The 20,199-nt window shown below is 42.5% G+C and overlaps 1 protein-coding gene and 2 long non-coding RNA genes across 4 annotated transcripts; 1 reads left to right on the top strand and 2 right to left on the bottom strand.

Annotated features, from left to right (window-relative positions):
* The first annotated feature begins 1,657 nt into the window (after positions 1-1,657).
* On the top strand, positions 1,658-4,684 carry LOC131018862 (uncharacterized). 2 transcript variants are annotated; one of them, XR_009100096.1, is made up of 4 exons: positions 1,658-1,941; positions 2,022-2,060; positions 3,760-3,839; positions 4,435-4,684. It is a non-coding gene; the product is annotated as an uncharacterized LOC131018862 (long non-coding RNA). The 2 variants fall into 2 exon arrangements; XR_009100097.1 differs by having other exon boundaries at positions 1,658-2,060.
* LOC131018858 (uncharacterized) lies at positions 2,240-3,345 on the bottom strand. The gene is made up of 2 exons (XR_009100095.1): positions 2,562-3,345; positions 2,240-2,447 (listed from the first exon to the last, which is right to left on the bottom strand). It is a non-coding gene; the product is annotated as an uncharacterized LOC131018858 (long non-coding RNA).
* Positions 4,685-5,620: 936 nt separating the features above from the next.
* LOC131018852 (uncharacterized) lies at positions 5,621-7,847 on the bottom strand. The gene is made up of 8 exons (XM_057947551.1): positions 7,644-7,847; positions 7,355-7,520; positions 7,115-7,205; positions 6,943-7,001; positions 6,598-6,658; positions 6,263-6,353; positions 6,108-6,184; positions 5,621-6,006 (listed from the first exon to the last, which is right to left on the bottom strand). The coding sequence occupies exons 1-8, from the start codon at positions 7,669-7,671 to the stop codon at positions 5,890-5,892; spliced, it is 690 nt and encodes a 229-aa protein (XP_057803534.1). The 5' UTR covers positions 7,672-7,847; the 3' UTR covers positions 5,621-5,889.
* Positions 7,848-20,199: the final 12,352 nt, after the last annotated feature.

The raw sequence follows: 20,199 nt of genomic DNA, 5'->3' as shown, positions 1-20,199 counted from the left end.
AGTCTCGAGTCTAGGAGGTGTCGAAGTAAGAACAGGTTAGATTTTGAAGTTGAGTCAGTGTAAAAACAGAGCGTGTTTTGATAATGTTTGATTGTGTTTTCTTATATGCCTTATGTGATTGTGTTGTCTATGTGTTGAATGAGATTGGACGAGCCTTATATGAGAAATAAATCGAGACTTAGTACCATGATTTTTCTTGAAACCTATCCTTGAACTTAAGGATTTGAGATGAGTGGAGAGTTTATATAGAGTTGAATAAAGAGATAGAATATGAGATAGAGCATGAGTTAAGACTTTATGAGAATGGATTTTAAAAGGATTAAAATGTTTTAAATCAATTCCTTTTTAATGGAGTTTAAAATGCTTATTTAAGTCATTTATAAATGAATAATGAGAAATGCGTAAAGAAGTTCGTAAATGAATCGCGGCATGAGATTTTCAATTTCCCTAGTAAACTAAGGAGATATTATGAAGGAACAAGCAATGAACGAGATTCTCACCACCGAGTCACTACAACAATTGGAGAAGGAAAAAGTTCACGCACAAACAAGATATGTACACCATCTCAAGATGGAGGTAAAGAAAAAGGAAATGGAAGGAAAACACTAGAACTAAACTTAAGGTATAACCCAACCCCAAGGCTAGTAGGCTCAAGCTAAGAGAGTGAATGCTTTGGCTAAAGTGCCAGAAGCTACAGCAAGAATAAAGTTGGAACGCCACCACAATGGAAACTTAGAAACCCCATTAAATAATCATTTGAAAATGAGAAAATGAGTTTACATGGCAGAAGGAGTGCCATTAATATTTAAGTGAAGGTTACCAAGATGATGAGAAAAGTTTGATGTTAGAATTCCCTAGTCAAATCTGAGAAGGTGACTTAGGATGAAGGAAACAATTAAGGTAGTTCACCACTTTACTAAGATGAAGTGGGTGAAAGAATGTTGTTAGGTCCTAAACTGGTCCAATAGATGATTGAGAAAGTCGACCACATCAAGCAAAGAAACAAAGAAACTCAAGATAGACAAAAGTCTTACGCCGATAAACGCCGATCGGAATTAGAATTTAATGTTGGGGATCGAGTTTTCCTCAAAGTCTCTCCCTCAAAGGGAGTTATACGTTTCGGAAAGAAGGGCAAGTTACGACCCCGTTATATAGGACCTTTTGAGATCCTAGATAAGTTAGGCCTTGTAGCCTATAAGTTGGCTCTGCCACCAAGCATTGTGGATGTATACAATACGTATAGCATCTCGCAATTAAGAAAGCATGTGATTAAGCAAGATAAAGTAGTCCTAGCCAGGACCTAAGTTGTGAAGAGAAATCATTCCAAATACTTGATCGCAAGATTCAAGTTTTACGAGGCAATAATATTGTTCTCGTCATGTAGTGGAACCATCACAGGATGGAAAGGGCCACAAAAGAGATGAATAAACGAATGACTAGTATAACAAGATAGAATACCAGATATGCAATTCCGAGGACGGAATTTTTTTTAAGGAGGGAGGAATGTAATACCCCGTTTCCCTGAGTTAAATTTAGAATTTATTTTCGAAATTTAGAAGTAAGATGATTCACGCCGGATATAAAGAAAATGAATTTATTTTAATTCCAACAAACGATTTGCAAAATCTTTTTTTGTAAATGTCAGTCATTTAAATTCTTATGCATTTCATATTTATTTAAATTGAGCATTTAGTATCTACACGAGCTATTTATTTAAGCAAACACTGAAGAATTATTACAGTTTTCATAATACAACCCGGAAGACTTTTTATTTTATTTTACTTTCCTTCACCTACTCTTCCACACCCACCTACTTCCTCCACCTTTCCTCCCACTTTCAGCTACTCCCACCCAACTACTCCTCTAAATAACCCTCAAAGTATAGATCAATCATCACTTCCTTTCTCTCCTCAAGTCACGCTGCTTTCGATCAAGAAGGGGGTAAGGATTTAATGTTCCTCCTTTCACAAACTGTTTCACCTCATCCACTACTAATGTGTTGGTGATTACTTATTCTGCAGAAACAACAAATTCACAATATACATCCCTCATATCTCAAGGTTTTTCCTATACTGAAAATCTATATTTCAATGTTCCATTATTATTATTTTTTTTATGATCCATACAAGACACGTTCAGAGCACCACCAACACACACGAGAATTCACATAACTATGAATACGTTATGAGTTGTTCTTGAATTGAAATTACTGTACAGATAACTGAAGGAAGAATAATAATTTACAGATCTAGAAGCTTTAATAAGAAATTGTCATTAAACAATTTACAGTTTAGTAATACAAATCTGCCCTAATCCTACTTTTAATTGTGGTTAAATTTTTGTGCTAAGCCCATGTGTATGTGTGTGAGTGTCGAGGGCAGAAGTCGGCGGCCCGGGAAGCTCGCCGGTGATGGCGTGGCGGCGGCAGACCCGCCGTTGACTCCAACCTGTCGAAAAAAAAAAAAGGGGGAGAGATATCAGTTTTTATTTGAAAATGAGAGATTAAAGAAAGAGGAAGTGAAATTAGGGTTTATTTTCCGGCAACAAAGGCGGCGGCGCACCACGGCGGGGCGTCTGCTGTCCTGTTTCCGTTAACAGAGAAGAACGAGCGAGGGAAAAAGGTTTGAGAGAGATGGTCGGGGCTGAGATGGTGGTGAGCGGCTGGACAGCGGGGCTGTTCGGCGGAGGACGACGGCGGTGGTGGTGGCTACGAAAGCTGCTACTGCCGGAGTCGAGAGAGTCAGAAGTGGCGTCGCCTGATCTACGGGCGGTGGCCGGAGATTCAAGGGAGAGGGGCGGATCGACGGTGGCTAGCTTCAGCTGCGGCGGCCGTCGGATTCTGCACAAATAGAAGGTGGGGCAGCGGCTGATCGCTGCTGAAATCACCGGAGGTCCGAAAGAGAGGGAGAACCGAGGGTGTCGCCGTTGTTTTCCCGGCGAGTCTCCGCGGCGGCGGACTTCCGACGTGAAGAGAGATATATGGAGGTGATGGACGTCTGTTTGAGGGAGATAGGAGAGCAGAGGAGAGGGAGAGGGTCGTCGGGGACGGCGGCGTGTCCGGCGACGCCTACCGTCGCCGGAGAAAGGAAGAAGAGGGAGGGGAGTGTGGGCAGCGCAGCTGCTGCGTGTGATGTGTGTGTGCGTGTGATGTGTGTGTGGGTGTGATAAATGAAGATGGATTTAGGGTTGGGCCCAAAGATGGGCTGTTTTTTTTTTTAAGGAAGTGGGCCGATTTTAATTGAGTTTTGGGCCGAGGCTTGGGCTGTAGTCATTTATTTATTTACATGCTTGGGTTTAGTTTTATTCAAGTATTGGGCCTTTGTTTTATTTATGTGGACTGCGAATTTTTTTTTTTGAAGATGGCCCTTACATTTAATTATTTTGGGCAGTCCATATTTTAATTAATTAGACTTCTTTGAGTTTGATTAATTATTTTCAAAGACTAGTTTTCATAATAATATCATATTATTATTATGTGCATATTTTAAGTAAGTACTTATTATATGTTTTAAGCATGACATGAAATTGCATTTGCATTATGCAATAGAAAGTTTTATGATTTAATTGGATTTATTTATAAATTCAATTATTAAAAGAAAATCGAGTAAGGATATTGTTGGTGTCCTTAGCTCAAGAATTAGCTTTCAATTTTTATTATTAAATTTGAAAACCCGGCGTGATGAATCAAGTATGTTTAGTACATCCACTAAGACTTTAAGTTAGCTTCACGAGACCTATTAAGAATAAAATTTCTTGTAGGCTTTATGAACCAAGGGGATTAGCGCTGCTTTCCCAAGACGAGTTTATGTGATTATAATCTTCAGGCTTTGCCTATCCAGGTGGGCATTACTTTTACTATACGTATATAGAGATCCCCTGCGTGTCGTAGGCCTCTTATACGAATATATGCATGAGATGATTTTAACTGTTAATTTCAGTTTATTATTATGCCCAAATGATAAATGACTCTTATGAAATGAAAATGAAATGTTATGAAATGAAATGAAATGTTTATGAAATGATTGACTGCCAAAAATGTTTATGTTTTTATATGTATCCTATCTGTGTTGGTTCGCCAACTTTAAAGGAAATCCAATTGGGATCCTATGCTAGACAAAGGTCGCTAGCTAGGGTTAACGTGTACACTTATGGAGACCGCGAGTCGCTTGCGACCGGTCTTGGCGTCCGTGGTAAGGAGGCCTCCTTCCCGGCGCGTGACAGAAAGGAACAGATATGGATCATATGAAGGAAAATGATCGGCCGATCGACTTTATGAAAATGAAAGAAATATTTTAGTAAGCGCAGGTCATTTAAGAAAACCCCTGTGTGTTACTGTTATGGCAGTTCAATTTATATATGTATGCATGTTGTATTTTCGGCTATGCCCACTGAGTATTTTTATACTCAGCCCTGCATGTATTTCTAAATGTGCAGGTTGAGCAGCTGATGGAATGGAATGATGTTGAGCGGGTGTTCCTTTGACATTTCAAGAAATGTAACCTTGAGTATACATCTTCATATGTATATCTCACACGTTTTTCGCTGCAAAACACTTTGATTAGGATAACTTTATGTTATGAAATTGTGACACGTGTTATTGGGTAACCCACCTTAATCAGTTCTCATTTATGTATATGTTTTATAAGTATCCAAATAATCATATATGATCCTAGCATTTTATCTATGAGTGACTTTTCCATATACTTTAATGTTAAGTAATTGTCCATTTCCATTTCTTATTGTTCACCCCAAGTCATAACCCCTGTTAACCCGTCATTGGGATAGTGGGCTGTGACAGGGGGTGCCTTCGCCGCTCCTCGCCGATGGCGTCTGGCCGAGGGAGAGAGAGGGGTCAGGTGAGAGGAATGGTCCAGAGAGAGAGATCAACGAGTTTGCAGATTTGTTATTATTTTTTTATTATTATTTAAAAATGCTTGACAAAAACGACGTCGTTTTATTTGATCACCGGTGCGTCCACGTCTGCAAATTCCGGGAGACACGTCATCTAAAATTTAAGGGATGGTCAACGTATGTGCAAATTACAACTAAATTAAAAGGTCTGCAAATTCCGGGAGACACGTTATCTAGAATTTAAGGGATGGTCAACGTATGTGCAAATTACAACTAAATTAAAAGGTGATGTGCAAATTACAACTAAATTAAAAGGTGATGTATTCTGTGGCTATTTTTGAAGGTCATGTGCAAAATGCAAATTCGGTGATAGTTCGTCTATTTTCCGGCTATTAACCCTTAATTTTTTGGAGGGTGTTTGTTCGTGTCCGACTTCAGACTTAACCGCCATATTTTCCCTTGGATTGGATGGACTCAGTAGATATTTTAGTAAAACATTCTAATTGTGAAAAATCATAATTATAACACTTAAAACAATTGTAACTAAAATCTTAATTAAGGTTTTAGGGTTAGTTACCCTAATGCGACCACACTAGAGTTGTCTTTTTGGTAAATGAATATTTTGATGTTCTCCAATAAGTTACTTTTACTAGGGTTTTATTCACTGCGTAACAAGCTTCGATGTCTTGTTGCAATACCATCAAATGCAATAATATAAGGAAAAAATCCAAATGGATATTTTCAGCATTCAAACATGTAAAGTAAGTACTAAACAGAAGACAGCTATTTTTCACTCATTGTTCCAGAAAATAGACAAAAATTGAAACAATTAAGATTTTTCTACAACAGCTGAAATATTTTAAGCCTGTAAATAGTAGTAGTACATAAAATCTCTAAACAAAAAATCGAGGTCGATTACAGATCTTCAACTTGAACATTGGAACAAAACCTCAAGGATACAGCAGCAGAGCATCAAGAACTTCAAATAAGTCGCTTTGACTGAACACTGTCCCGTGACTCTTTCCCATCCCAATGATTCTACGAGGATTCAATGTCTGAATCTTCCAAACCTTCTCTGTAAATCTCAAAATCGTCTGAACTCCACCGACATATTAAGTTGAGTTTAAACGTAGCCATCTTGATTCCCAAGAGACGCTGTAGACAATTGAACAAACAGCATGGTTAGAATCTGTATCCACACAGAATCCACAATTTGTAGCAGTGAGTTTCGTGACTCATGTGTAGCATATACTAACCAGTATTCGAGATGACTCAGGTGATAATTGTTTTCCTTCTTCGCATACAACGAAGTCTGAAACGAGCTCTACTACTCCTGACACCACATAGAGTTGAAATGAGCAAGCATGTAAAAGTTAACCATGACATAGACTAACAGAGAAGTAATGCAAACCTTTATTCAAACGAACAGGCATCCCCTGCTTGCGCAAGAAAGGCTCCATTTCATGTGTGAACTGATCAAGAGGACCTTCATTAAGCTCCACCTGCAAAGAGAATGGAAAATAATATATAATCTAGGGTTCCTCCTGCTCCGCACTTTAAATAAATTGCATCAACTCAAATAAATAAAAAATTAACTTGCAGGATGAGCAATCAGATGTTCCCATCAGCAAGAAAAAATATGATTTCAGAAATAAAAGCCCATCAAAATTCATAAAATTGAAATTGAGATGTAAATTGACAGATCGCCATGATAGTCTACAAAAATTTGTCTATGAAGTTGAATACCTTTTCTGTTGCAACAGTTCCAGTTCTAGCAAAGTCATAATCTTCATATTCATCAAATATTCTGCAGAAAGCAAAGGGGGATTAGGGACATGAATGTTTGATTAAGTTGGCCTAATCATCATCCAGCCTCAAGACCATAATTGGTTGACTACCACAAGATACTATGCATCTTCATATACTGAGCTACAACCTTTTCAGAGCTCTTGATGCTCATACCAAGGAAATTTATTAGTTTGCCAACGCACTGTGTGTTGCTAAGAAAAAGATCCTATTCAGCTACTATTCACAAAAACATCTTCTGAGTTTTAATTCATGCGAGTGTGAAAAATTATTTCACAGATATACCTTTTCACTTCTTCTTTTGGCAAATTAGTTAAAAAGAGTCCAGTATCCCCACGAAGAAGCTGCGAAAAAGGAAATACAAACGAATTGGAAAAGAACAATAAGGAAAATGCAAGATGCTATCATACACATTTAACTGTGTACCAAAAAATGGCATGATGCCCCTTCTACCTACCTTTGAAATCTTGTGCAGGCCCGGTCTAATCTCATCAGAAGCAGACCTACCTAATGCAACTTGCATAACTTTGTTTGATCCAAGAAAAAATCTGAAACAAAAATTGAAAAAAAAAAAAAAAAAATCATTTGAAGCTTGATATTACTGTGGCAGAAGAATCTGATGCAACAAAAAGTAAACTATAAGAATTACTCATTATTATTCTTAACCAAAATCCAACAATTGGGAGAAGTTTGTTACCTGCTTGAAGACTTCAACTTCTCTTTAAAACCCTTGAACTTGAGATTCCTCATGTTTTCGAAAGCAAAAACATAGGCAGACTCGTACTTGTCAACGGCATCGCGTATCGTATTCAACACGTTTTCTTTGTGCTCCTTTCCCTTCTTCTTTGTCTTTGACAGAGTGACTGCAAAATCAATCGACAAACAAAACCCAAATATTCAGATAAAACATGAAAAGCATAGTTATTCAAATATTGTAGAAATTCAAAAGAGTAGAAGTAGAAAAGTTACGAGTACAAAAAACAGACCTGGGCGATTGCGCTTTGATTTGGGCATGTTTTCGCAAGCAGAGCTTCAACGAGCAGAAGTGAATGGAGGAGAGTTGTGCTAAAACCCTAGTTAAGCCTTCCAATTTGGAAAATCGCTCCTTTAAGGCGAGTTTTTGGGCTGCTCTTGTTTTTGGCCCAGCCCAGTATTTTCTGGGTCAGTTTTTGGGCAGAGCACGACTTTTTTTTTTTCTCAATTTTATTATTCGATAATGGGTGATTCTATTCATAGCCCCTCTTTTATTTTTAATAGCCTCTTAATTAAAATAATAATATTATTAATTACTATTTCATCCCTATAACCCTAAATCTTAAATATTTCATGAAATTGCTTTTCTTTTGTAAATTCTATGGCCGTGTAGTTTATATACCAACCTAATCGAGTAACAAAAATATGAAACAAGAGAAAAAATTTCAAAAATCAATCAATCTAAATTGAGAGCAAGACCCCTGCACAAATTTGCAAATTTGTCTCATATCCTTTGGTATCTCTAAGCATTTGGTTTTGACATCGTGCGAATGAAGTAATAGCCCTTGTATTTAATTTAATCGCCCTTTCGTTGGTTCTTGTTTTGGCTTGCTCAAAGAAAATGATGAAATTTAACCAAGAACGTAACTTGATTAAAGAATTTTATTGTTTCGAGAAAAGATTTATTAGTACATAATTTATTGTACTGTTTGCCGCGTATCAGTAATATTTTTCTGGTCGGAATTACTTATCTGAAGGTATATGCTGGAGACTGGATTGTTAGTTTCTTATATATGATGCACTCATTTTAGTTTGGCTTTAAGAACAGTAGTGATTCTATGAAGAGGAAATAATTTGGGATTAACTTTGAATTTATTTGGCATGAACTCCAACTTTTTTTTGTCTTCTTCCTTCTTTCAAATTTTGGGGGTTATAGTGATGTTTTTATTATTTAATTAATAATTTAATTTGAAGACTATAAGGATAAAATAGTAATATAATTTAATTAAGGGGCTATAAAGAGCAAAATAGGGGCTATGAATAGAATTACCCTCCGATAATTTTGTTCATAGTTGTCGTTTTGTTTAGTATAAATGTATAATCCCATCTAAAATCTAAATATAATAATATTCACTTCGTCCAGAAAATATACTTGTTCTACTTGCATTTTTCATCTCCTTTGTCGCGTTTATTCATAGTTTTTTGGGCGTTTTCATTGAGTTCTTGAGAGTCTTTGGTTTGAATTGTTAAATTTGTGTGGAATAGACTACTCGTCCGTGCTCGTGTTGTTTTTACAGGTTTTGGACCCATTTTGTGGAGTTTTGGATGAAGCGTAGTGGAATACGCGAAGTGACGAGTCCATAGGCATGAACGGGGCAAGAATCGGGCATCGGATGAGCAAGAACGGGCGCCGGGAAGTCGCGCGGTCCGGGCATGCGGCCGCATGCCACGGCCGCGCGAGGATGCAGAACCCGCTGGAAGACCGCGCGGGCCAGGCGCGCGGCCCGCGCGAGGAGACCCCGCGAGCTCGCGCGGCCCAGCCATGCGGCCGCGCGACATGCCCGCGCGAGGAAGACAGGAAGTCTGGGAAGATCACGCGGTCCGGGGGGCGCGGCCGCGCGAGGTGGCCGCGCGAGATCGCGCGGCCCAGCCATGCGGCCGCGCGACCAGCCCGCGCGAGGCGCCGAGTCAGCCCAACTTTTCCGCTTTTTCACCTAAAACGCGATTTTTGGAGTATTTTCGAGCTAGACGACCTAGGGCATATAAATACCATCTTTTAGCTTATCCCAGATATCTTTTATCATATTCTGACTTTTCCTGAGAGCTGTGAGACACGGAGCAAGAGCAAGACTGAAGAATCTCGATTTCTCTACGGTTTTTCATAGTTTTATGTTTATTAGTTTTATTGAGATTGTGATTATTAGTCATATGTCTATGTGTGGCTAAATCCCTTTTTCCCAGGGTTTAGGGAGTAAACACGATTCAATTTTCTGACTGTTGATTTAATTAATTGAGATTTATATTCCTTTCTATGTTCTTGTTATAATTGCTTGCTTTATTGCTTGATCACCAATTTAGCATTATCATAGGTTTTAATTTGAGATCGGGAGATGATAATTATAACCTGAACTAAGAACATAGAACACATTTATTCTAATTCTAAAGGGAATTAATAATTGTGAGGGCGTTAATCCTAGGAACTTTTAGGAGTTACATGTTAGAAGTGTGATCCAGGGATGGTAGCCTTGCATGTAATCAACGATTTGTATGCCACGAGAGTGGGTATGAATTAACTTTGAGATTGCCTTAGGAATTATCTCATTAATTGAATCAATCATGTTAGTTAGGAGAATCTGTTGAAACCTTTGCCTTGGGAAACTCTCTTTCTTCTGTTACTTCGCATTTTCACAGCTTGATTTCTTTTCAGTATTCCTTTATTTCAATTTAAATTTGTTTTCAAAAATCAAACCTTTACAATTCGGTTTTCCAGATAGAGTAAAGTAATTAAGAGTAGGCATTGATAATCATTAGTCTCTGTGGATTCGACCTTGTTTGCCACTATATACAATTGCACCCGTACACTTGCGGCGTGTAAATAAAATAGCGAAAAAGTTTTTGGCGCCGTTGCCGGGGACTGATTTTTATCAGTACTATTCCGTTAATTGTTTGATACTACTCTGGACTTTTATTTCTGTTATTTATTTAAGTTTTTTTTTTACTTCTTTCTTGTGGTTCTAATTTGAAACTGGTGGCTTGTTTAGGTGGTTTATGAACACAAGATCTAAAAATTTACCTCTAGTAGATTTTGATCCGGAACTTGAAGCTTCACTCCGCCAGAAAACTAAAGCCACACTCAAGACGATGGCCACTGCGGAAGAAGTCCGTGCATTGAGAGAGCAATTGCAAGCGGTGTTGGATGCTCAGAAAAATGCTGCTGAGCAGAAACAGCCGCCTATTGATGAGGCATTTACTCCACTATACCAGTACCAAGAACCGCCCAGAGTCAACGCGAGCAACTTTGAGTTAAGGACTGGGCTGATTACCATGGTACAACAGAACCAATATGGAGGTAGTGCCATAGAGGATCCGAATGTGCATTTGAGACAGTTTCTGGAGTTATGCAGTACTATAAAGATGAACGGCGTAGCAGATGATATCATTCGCCTTCGTCTATTTCCCTTTTCACTACGGGACAAGGCCAAGTCATGGTACCATACTCTGCAATTGGGAGCCAATCCAGCATGGGAAGATTTGGCACACCTATTTCTGCGAAAGTTTCACCCTCCTGGTCTCACTTTGAAGTTGAAGATGGACATCGTTCAGTTTCAGCAATTTGAAGGAGAATCCTTAGCAGAAACATGGGAACGATATCAAGAGAAATTAAGGAAGTGCCCGTCCCATGGCTTTGATGAAGGGACTCTAGTCGTCATGTTCTACAATGCTTGTGGAGAGCGTACGAGGATGTTCATGGACACAGCAGCTGGAGGCTCCATACTCAAGAAGGGAAGCGCGGACGCGATGGAGATCATAGAAAGTATGGCAGCTACCAGCTACCAATGGCCGTCCGAGAGGGTGCAGCTGAAGAAAGTTGTTGCAGCATCTAGCTCAGATCCTTTGGCAGTGATCTCGACTCAGCTGGCAGAGCTGAGTTCACAAATTTCAGCAATGTCTATGGGAAAACCTGAACCAGCTGTGGAGGATCCGACAGGCATAGAAGACGCCAACTTCATTCATGGGAGGAACTTCGGGAATTTCAGCGTGGACAACAGAGTGGCTACAATAGAGGACAACAATATCAGCAAGGAGGCCGCTCACACCCGAATTTGTCATATGGGAATCCCAACAATGCAATTCAACCTCCACCAGGCTTCTCGGTTACCAACGGAGTGATAAACGAAGAGAAGAAGCCAAATCTTGAGGAGTTGCTAATGAAGTTCGTGGCCAAGTCCGACGAGAGGATGGAAAAGTTGGAGTCCAATGCTGCAGCTGTGGGAACCCAGATGAAGATGTTCGAGACCCAATTGGGTCAACTGGCCAATGCGTTTACAAATCTACACCAACAGGGTCAGTTTCCGAGCAATACAACTGTTAATCCCAAGGAGCATTGCAAGGCAATCAATTTGAGGAGTGGGACTACTTATGAGGGACCCAAGATGCCTGAGGACGAGATCGTGTCGCCGGTTGATGAGAAAGAAGCTGAGGAGGTCACCGTTGAGGTTTCTGGCAAAAAGAAGAATGAAAAGCAGAAGACTACTTCGCCAGCAATAGTGACTTTGCCGTTCCCTCAGCGACATCAGAAAGAGAAGGTGAAACAGCAGTTCTCCAAGTTTTTGGAGATTTTCAAGAAGTTGCACATCAATCTTCCATTGGTGGAGGCGTTGCAGGAGATGCCACAATATGCAAAATTCTTGAAGGACATCATCTCGAGAAAGAAGCGGTTGGGAGAGTTCGAGACGGTGAACCTCAACGAGGAGTGTAGTGCGATCTTGCAGAAGAAGCTCCCAGCCAAGCTTAAAGATCCAGGCAGCTTCACTATTTCCTGCATCATTGGAGGCCAGCAGTTTGGGAAGGCGCTTTGTGATTTGGGGGCAAGCATTAATCTCATGCCCTTATCTATTTTCCAGCGGTTGGCTATTGGAGAGATGAAGCCGACGTCGATCGCGTTGCAGATGGCAGATAGGTCGGTGACGTATCCACGGGGGATAGTGGAAGACGTGTTGGTGAAGGTCAATGAGTTCATATTCCCAGCTGACTTTGTGGTGATGGATTTTGAGGAGGACAAGACCATCCCGTTGATCCTAGGGAGACCGTTCTTGGCCACAGGAAGAGCCTTGATAGATGTGGCTAATGGGGAGCTCACTTTGAGAGTCAATGATGAGAGCCATACCTTCTCCATATATCGAGCTTTGAAGTTCTATGATGAGAAGGAAGACATTGACATGGAGGAGTGCAAGCTGCTGAGCCTAGTTGATTCCTGCGACACACCATCTTCATGGAAGGGTCTCGGCGACCCTCTTGAGGCTTGCATCTCTCATTCCTTTTTCTCTACTGATTTTGATTTTCCTCTTGATATGCATTTGTTTTCTGATGAGTTATTTGAGTGTTGTAGTGCATTGGAGAGTGTTGCAGAGATTGCACCTAGGAGAGGACGATTTCTGGAGCTGCGCACCGAGGAGGAGAAGAAAAAGATGGAAGAGGAAAAGGGGACCGCCCCAAAGCTTGAGTTGAAGCCGTTGCCGGATCACTTGAGATACGCCTTCCTAGGTGATGGTGAGACGTATCCGGTAATTGTATCAGCTCATCTTACTTCTTGTGAATTGGATTCTTTGTTGCGTGTGTTGAGAAAGCATAAGTCTGCTATTGGTTGGTCGATCTCTGATTTGAAAGGGATTAGCCCAAGTGTCTGCATGCATAGGATTTTGCTTGATGATGATGCTAGGCCTAGAGCGCAACCTCAAAGGCGCTTGAATCCTATTATGCAAGAAGTCGTTAGGAAAGAAGTGTTGAAACTGCTTGATGCTGGGATTATATATGCTATATCTGATAGTGAGTGGGTAAGTCCTACCCAAGTGGTGTCTAAGAAAGGGGGGATGACTGTTGTGAAGGGTGAGTCTGATGAGATGATTGCTACACGTGTGGTTACTGGTTGGAGAGTCTGTATTGATTATCGCATGTTGAATGCTGCTACTAGGAAAGACCACTTTCCCCTCCCCTTTATTGATCAGATGCTTGATAGATTGGCTGGGTATGAGTTTTACTGTTTTCTTGATGGTTATTCTGGGTACAATCAAATTATGATTGCCCCGGAAGACCAAGACAAGACTGCTTTTACTTGCCCATATGGGATTTTTGCTTATCGTCGCATGTCTTTTGGTTTGTGTAATGCTCCTGCTACGTTCCAAAGATGCATGATGGCTATTTTCCATGATCTGATTGAGAGTGTGATGGAAGTTTTCATGGATGATTTCTCTGTGTTTGGAAGTTCTTTTGATCATTGTCTAGAGAATTTATCTGTTGTGCTTGCTCGTTGTGAGGAAACTAACTTGGTGCTTAATTGGGAGAAGTGTCATTTTATGGTGCGAGAAGGCATTGTTCTTGGCCACAAAGTTTCAGCTGCAGGTTTGGAGGTTGATCGAGCCAAGATTGTTGCCATAGAGAAGCTCCCGCCACCAACCAATGATAGAGCAGTGCGCAGTTTTTTGGGTCATGCCGGATTCTACCGCCGCTTCATCAAGGACTTCCCAAAGGTTGCTAAGCCGTTGAGTTAGCTGTTGGAGAAAGATGTCAAGTTCTGTTTTGATGATGCCTGCACAGCTGCGTTTGAGACTTTGAAGAAAGCCTTGGTCACAGCTCCTGTTTTGATTGTTCCGGATTGGACGCAGCCATTCGAGTTGATGTGTGATGCTAGTGATATTGCTATTGGAGCTGCGTTGGGTCAGAAAAGGGACAAGATTTTTCGTGTCATCTATTATGCTAGCCGGACTTTGGATAAAGCTCAGGCGAACTACACGGTGACCGAGAAGGAGATGCTAGCAATTGTTTACGCTTTTGACAAGTTCCGCGCATACTTGATCGGGACGAAATCAATTGTGTACACTGATCATGCAGCCATCCGATTTCTCTTTGATAAAAAGGATGCCAAGCCACGACTCATTCGGTGGATCCTGTTGCTGCAAGAGTTCGATATAGAGATTCGGGATCGTCGTGGTTGTGAGAATGTGGTTGCCGATCATCTCTCTCGCCTAGAGAATCCGGTGGAAGGAGAGGAACTTCAAGTTCCAATCAAGGAGACATTCCCGGATGAGCAGATTTTGCAAGTGAGCTCGCCTAGACCATGGTACGCCGACTATGTGAATTTCCTGGCCGTCAAGTATCCTCCACCCAAGGACTTGAGCACTTATAAGAAGAAGAAATTCTATCATGATGTGAAGTTCTACATGTGGGAGAAACCTTTTCTCTACCGACGATGCGCTGACATGGTGATTCGCCGTTGTGTGCCAGAAGAGGAGTGGGGACCGATCCTCACTCAATGCCATTCATCACCGAGTGGAGGCCATTTTGGAGCCAATAGAACCGCCTTCAAAGTCCTACAAAGTGGTTTTTATTGGCCCTCCATCTTTAAGGATGCCCACGCTTTCGTGTCTCGTTGTGATCGTTGCCAACGTATGGGTGGTATTTCTAAGAGGCATGAGATGTCTTTGACTAGCGTGGTGGAGGTCGAGTTATTCGACGTGTGGGGGATCGACTTTATGGGTCCGTTCCCTTCATCCTATGGGAACCAATACATCCTTTTGGCCGTTGAGTATGTGTCGAGATGGGTCGAAGCCATTCCCACCGCCAAGAATGATTCAAAGGTGGTGATGAAATTTCTGCAGAAGTACATCTTGTCGAGATATGGAGCGCCGCGAGCCTTAGTAAGTGATGGGGGATCACATTTCTGCAATCGATGGTTGGAGAGCTTGTTGAAGAGGAATGGAGTAAAGCATCGTGTCACTACGGCATATCATCCTCAAGCGAATGGACAAACCGAGCTAGCCAACCGTGAGATTAAGCAAGTGTTGGAAAAGACTGTGAATGGAGGTCGTAAGGATTGGGCGATATTGCTAGATGACGCTCTTTGGGCGTATCGCACGGCATACAAAACTCCTTTAGGTATGTCTCCATATCAATTGGTGTTTGGAAAGTCGTGTCATTTGCCGGTGGAGTTTGCCCACAAAGCGTTTTGGGCGGTGAAGAAATTGAATTTGGATTTTCATTCGGCTGGAAAAGAGAGGATGCTTCACTTGAGTGCTTTGGAAGAGTTTCGTGATCAAGCATTTGAAAACTCTAGCATTTATAAGGAGAGGACGAAGAGGTTTCATGACAAGATGATCCTCAAGCGAGAGTTTGCCGCAGGAGATCAAGTCCTTCTATTCAATTCCCGTCTTCGTCTGTTTCCGGGAAAACTGAAGTCGAAGTGGTCGGGACCGTTCACCATCTCCCAAGTTTTTCCTAATGGAACGATCGAGTTGAGCAAAGAAGGAGATGAGCTGTTTCGAGTGAATGGGCAGCGAGTGAAGGCTTACTATAGCCCGGATCAAGTCCACACGGTGGACGTCATTGATCTTCGTGATTGTTGAGTCATGAAGCGTCGAGCTATCGACGTTAAAATAGCGCTTATTGGGAGGCAACCCAAAGTTTGTGAGTTTTTCTTTTGTTTTAGTACTTTAGTTTCGTTTTGTTTTTGTTCGTTTTTGTTGTTTGCTGCGTTTTTGCAGGAATAAACTAAAAAAAAAATCGGGGAGTCGAACAACCAGACCGCGCGGCCCAGGCGCGCGCCCGCGCGTCCAGCCCGCGCGACAAGTCAGGAGATTCTGGAGTGGCATGCGGTCCAGAGGCGCGGCCGCGCGAGGTGGCCGCGCGAGATCGCGCGGTCCAGGGGCGCGGCCGCGCGACACGCCCGCGCGAGGAAGGCAGAAAACCGGAGCAGGTCACGCGGCCCAGGGGCGCGGCCGCGCGAGGAGACCGCGCGAGCTCGCGCGGTCCAGCCATGCGGCCGCGCGACGCGCCCGCGCGACCCGGACCCGGCTGCGACCCGCGCCAGAACCCGCCCTATTCGGTTTTTAATCCCTTTTATCCCTCTTTTCACGATTTTAACACACACAACACCCACTTTTCACACACTAACACCCCAATTCATATTTCTCTCTTATTTTCTTCCATCCAATCCATCCAAGGTATGTTTTTCTTGCCCAAATTACTTATGTTTTTCAATTCTTGGCATGATTTACTAGCTTTTGACCGATTGTTTTGCTTTATTCCATGATTTATTTTCTTAGTTTCAAACTAGGGCTTTAATTGGGGATTTCTTGTTTGCTCTTGATTTCTCTTGATTTTATGCTTATATTTGGACGAATTCATGCTTAGGAATGTCTTATTTATCATGGGTAAACTTAATTGTTGGTCAATTTGAGCTCTTGGTGTGGATTTGGTTCATATGCTATGATGTGGGGGATGATGTTCTTTGGCCTTCTTCCTATGCTCTATATTGTTCTAGCTTATGTTCTTAATCACATGCTACATATTTTAAGCATAAGCAACGCATGAGTTTGGCCTTTGAATTGTTTTGGTGTGTTGGGTGGTGGCTTGATGTGCCTTGATTTTATTCTTCTTGTGTGTGTAATTTAAGTTTGGGGGATAGTTTATAATGCAGCATGTTTGGGTTTTGCAGTATCCCCAGCATGCCACCGAAAGGGAAAGCATCCTGGGCCGCCAAGGGAAAGGGCAAGGTTACTGGGTCGTTATCCAGAACCAATCGTGCGGCGCCGCCGGTTTCGGAGTTCTCACCGGCCCACTTCGGCGTGGAACTCCCTGATGATGCTTCACTGAAGAACTGGGAGAAGCTCATCGACATCCCGGTCAAGCCCACAAAGTACATCTGTCCAACCACTGTGGAGAAGTTGGGCATCCAGGATGATGTTTGGGCTATGGTCGATCGCGCGGGACTTCGACAGGTTTTCACAGGGAACTGGCACACTTATCGGATTCTCACGATCGAGTTCCTGTCAACTTTGAAGATCAAATATGATCGGACCATTCCCACGGAGTGCCAATTCCGCTTGCTTAACAAGGACTACGGGATGACTTGTAACAATTTCAATGACATTCTTGAAAGTCCGCGGAGCGGGATATATGGTGTTGCCGGTTTTCAACCGCAGCAGTTATGGGCTGCCATGGCTGATTTGACTCTTGAGGACACCAAGAATTTCGTCACTGGCCGTGCAAAGGCCAAAGCATTGAGAAACCCGGTCTTCAGATACCTACAGCGGGTGATGGCCTACAATTACTTTGCTCGGGAGAATGTGGGCAACCTACGTTCTGACGAATTGCTTCATTTGAACTGTATGCTCACCGGTGACAAGATTGATTTAGCCCCTCAGTTGCTAGATCAATTTCACAGTCAGCTCACCTCCCCGACCGCCTCCATTGGCATTGGAGGATTTGTCACCGCCCTCGCTCTCGACTTGGAACTTGAGATCACGGAGACCGCGGTTTCTGAAGACATTTTGGTGGATTTGAAAGTGCTAAAAGCAGCGGGACACATCACGGGTGGCCGGAACTTATCCTGGATCTTGAAGCCAAAGCTATACTTTCCATTGCCCAACCCGCACTTGACCACTGTGCTGGATGTGGCAGATCATTCGAACTGGCTGCTGAACACCCCGGAGCACCTCAACCTCATACGCCAGCGCCCACCGGCAACACAGGCAGGACAGTCAGCGGCAAGAGATGAAGCTGCAGAGGAGGAAGCAGCTTATGAAGCAGGGGGCGACGTGCCCCAAGAGTCTGAGGCGGGGACTTCATCCTAATTTCCCCACCATCATGCACCTCCGCCGCCGCCCGCTGGATACGATTTTCCTGCCATGGAGCAGCGGCTATACGGCCACATGGATGCCGGCTTTGCCACGATGCAGCAACACATGTACGGCCACATGGATGCAGGTTTCCAAAACCTGCAAACCAACATGTACGGCCACGTGGACAATCAATTTGCTGCATTCCAGAGGCAGCAACAGGGCTACTTTGATGCCCAATTTGAAGCCGAGCGCGCTGCCCGCCTACGGCAACATGAGGAGTATATGCGCCAACATGCGGCGTATATGAGGTCGATGAATGATTGGCAGCGAGCCTTTCCTGGACCGCCGCAGGATCCTCAGGACCCGCCGGCCCCTTGAGCCCCGGTGAGTTCGACTCCGTGCCCTACACTTCCTTTTCAAACTTATTCTTCCTTGTGGAGAATAAGTTTGGGGGGATGTGGCTGTGTGGGCACTCTATCTTTACTGTTTTGTCTCTTTTTAGTTTGTCTTAGTAGTTTTGAGTCTTGTTTGCTTTGTTGAGAAGTTGTCAGTCTTGTTTTTGTTTGTTGCTCTGTGTAGATGCCTTGGTGAAGAGATGAGATGTGTATGAATTAGTTGGATAACTGGCATATGATGATTTCTATTTTAAAATGGTAAAACTGCATGTGTTTGTGTTGACATTGTTGAGATTGAGCATGATTGATAAATGATAAGCATGGTCTTTAATGTGTTCGCAATCAATGAAATAAGCTGTGAGATTTGAGCCTTGACTGTCACTATTTTCCACAGTCTTATTTTTGTTTCTTGAGTGTTTGTTCAAGCATGCTTGTTTCTCGCTAGAACTTATCTTGGTTTCTCCCTCGAGGTCACACAGTGTGCTTAATAACTGTGAGATGATAGAAGGCCATCTTTGCTAGCCCATATATCCCATACTTGTCCTTTTACTCTATATGACCCTAGTTTCGCCCCTTTGAGCTTTTATTATCCATTTTATTTGGTTTAGCCGTGGGTGGGAACTTGGAGTTTGTTGCTATGGGAATGTTGGTTTGTGGAGGTGTGTGATCATGATTTATGAACTTTGTCTTTGATTGGAAAAATCCTAGTATCCTACAAGTCTAAAAAAAAAAAAAAAAAAAAAAAAGAAAAGAGTGGAAAAAAAATTGAAAAAAAAAATGGATACATAGGATACATAGAAGGTCATATTGTCATGAGAGATAATTGTTGTGTTGTGGTGAATTATATATTGAAAATTTGGTTTTATGAAAGGTGGAGGATAGAATTGAGCAAGAATGCTATAAGGTTGGTGATGATGTTACTTTGATTTGCATCTTTGAGTCACTTAGCCAAACATATCCTACCTTACCAAAGAGCCCACATTACAACCTTCAATAAAGACCTTTTTGATCTTGGTTATAGGAGCACACATTTAGTGATGGAGAGGTGAGATGATTGACAAGCTTATGGATGAGTGCATGTTTAGCTTGAACTGAGCGTATACACGTCCTTTCTGATTGATACACTTGAGAGTTGAGAGTTCGTATTTTCTTTATCTTTTGGTGAGGATTGCGAGTCGTTGAAGACCATAATTTGAAGTTTGTCATGAGTGTCATTTCTTGATGATAGGAGACACAAATGCATGCTATTGTTTTTGTTGATAAATCTGAAGCCACAAGGTTATCCACTTTTCTCTGCGCTCTTGTCGATTCATCTGTGGTTCATCTTTGTTTTTGTCCGAGGACAGACAATGGTTTAAGTTTGGGGGGTTGTTCTACTTGCATTTTTCATCTCCTTTGTCGCGTTTATTCATAGTTTTTTGGGCGTTTTCATTGAGTTCTTGAGAGTCTTTGGTTTGAATTGTTAAATTTGTGTGGAATAGACTACTCGTCCGTGCTCGTGTTGTTTTTACAGGTTTTGGACCCATTTTGTGGAGTTTTGGATGAAGCGTAGTGGAATACGCGAAGTGACGAGTCCATAGGCATGAACGGGGCAAGAATCGGGCATCGGATGAGCAAGAACGGGCGCCGGGAAGTCGCGCGGTCCGGGCATGCGGCCGCATGCCACGGCCGCGCGAGGATGCAGAACCCGCTGGAAGACCGCGCGGGCCAGGCGCGCGGCCGCGCGAGGAGACCGCGCGAGCTCGCGCGGCCCAGCCATGCGGCCGCGCGACATGCCCGCGCGAGGAAGACAGGAAGTCTGGGAAGATCACGCGGTCCGGGGGGCGCGGCCGCGCGAG

This window comes from Salvia miltiorrhiza, chromosome 1 (genome assembly GCF_028751815.1).
Source record: "Salvia miltiorrhiza cultivar Shanhuang (shh) chromosome 1, IMPLAD_Smil_shh, whole genome shotgun sequence".
In the NCBI taxonomy this organism is placed as follows: domain Eukaryota; kingdom Viridiplantae; phylum Streptophyta; class Magnoliopsida; order Lamiales; family Lamiaceae; genus Salvia; species Salvia miltiorrhiza.
The sequence above is the reverse complement of the archived record's forward strand: the minus strand, read 5'-3'. Positions and strand labels throughout refer to the sequence as shown.

What these genes read in the sequence shown, in the direction of transcription:
- LOC131018852 (XM_057947551.1), bottom strand. Translation starts at nt 7,671, where the DNA reads ATGCCCAAATCAAAGCGCAATCGCCCAG. An exon ending in CCAAAAGAAGAAGTGAAAAG is followed by an intron (nt 6,659 to 6,942) that starts GTATATCTGTGA and finishes TGCTTTCTGCAG; the next exon opens with AATATTTGATGAATATGAAG. An exon ending in GAACTGTTGCAACAGAAAAG is followed by an intron (nt 6,354 to 6,597) that starts GTATTCAACTTC and finishes TTCTCTTTGCAG; the next exon opens with GTGGAGCTTAATGAAGGTCC.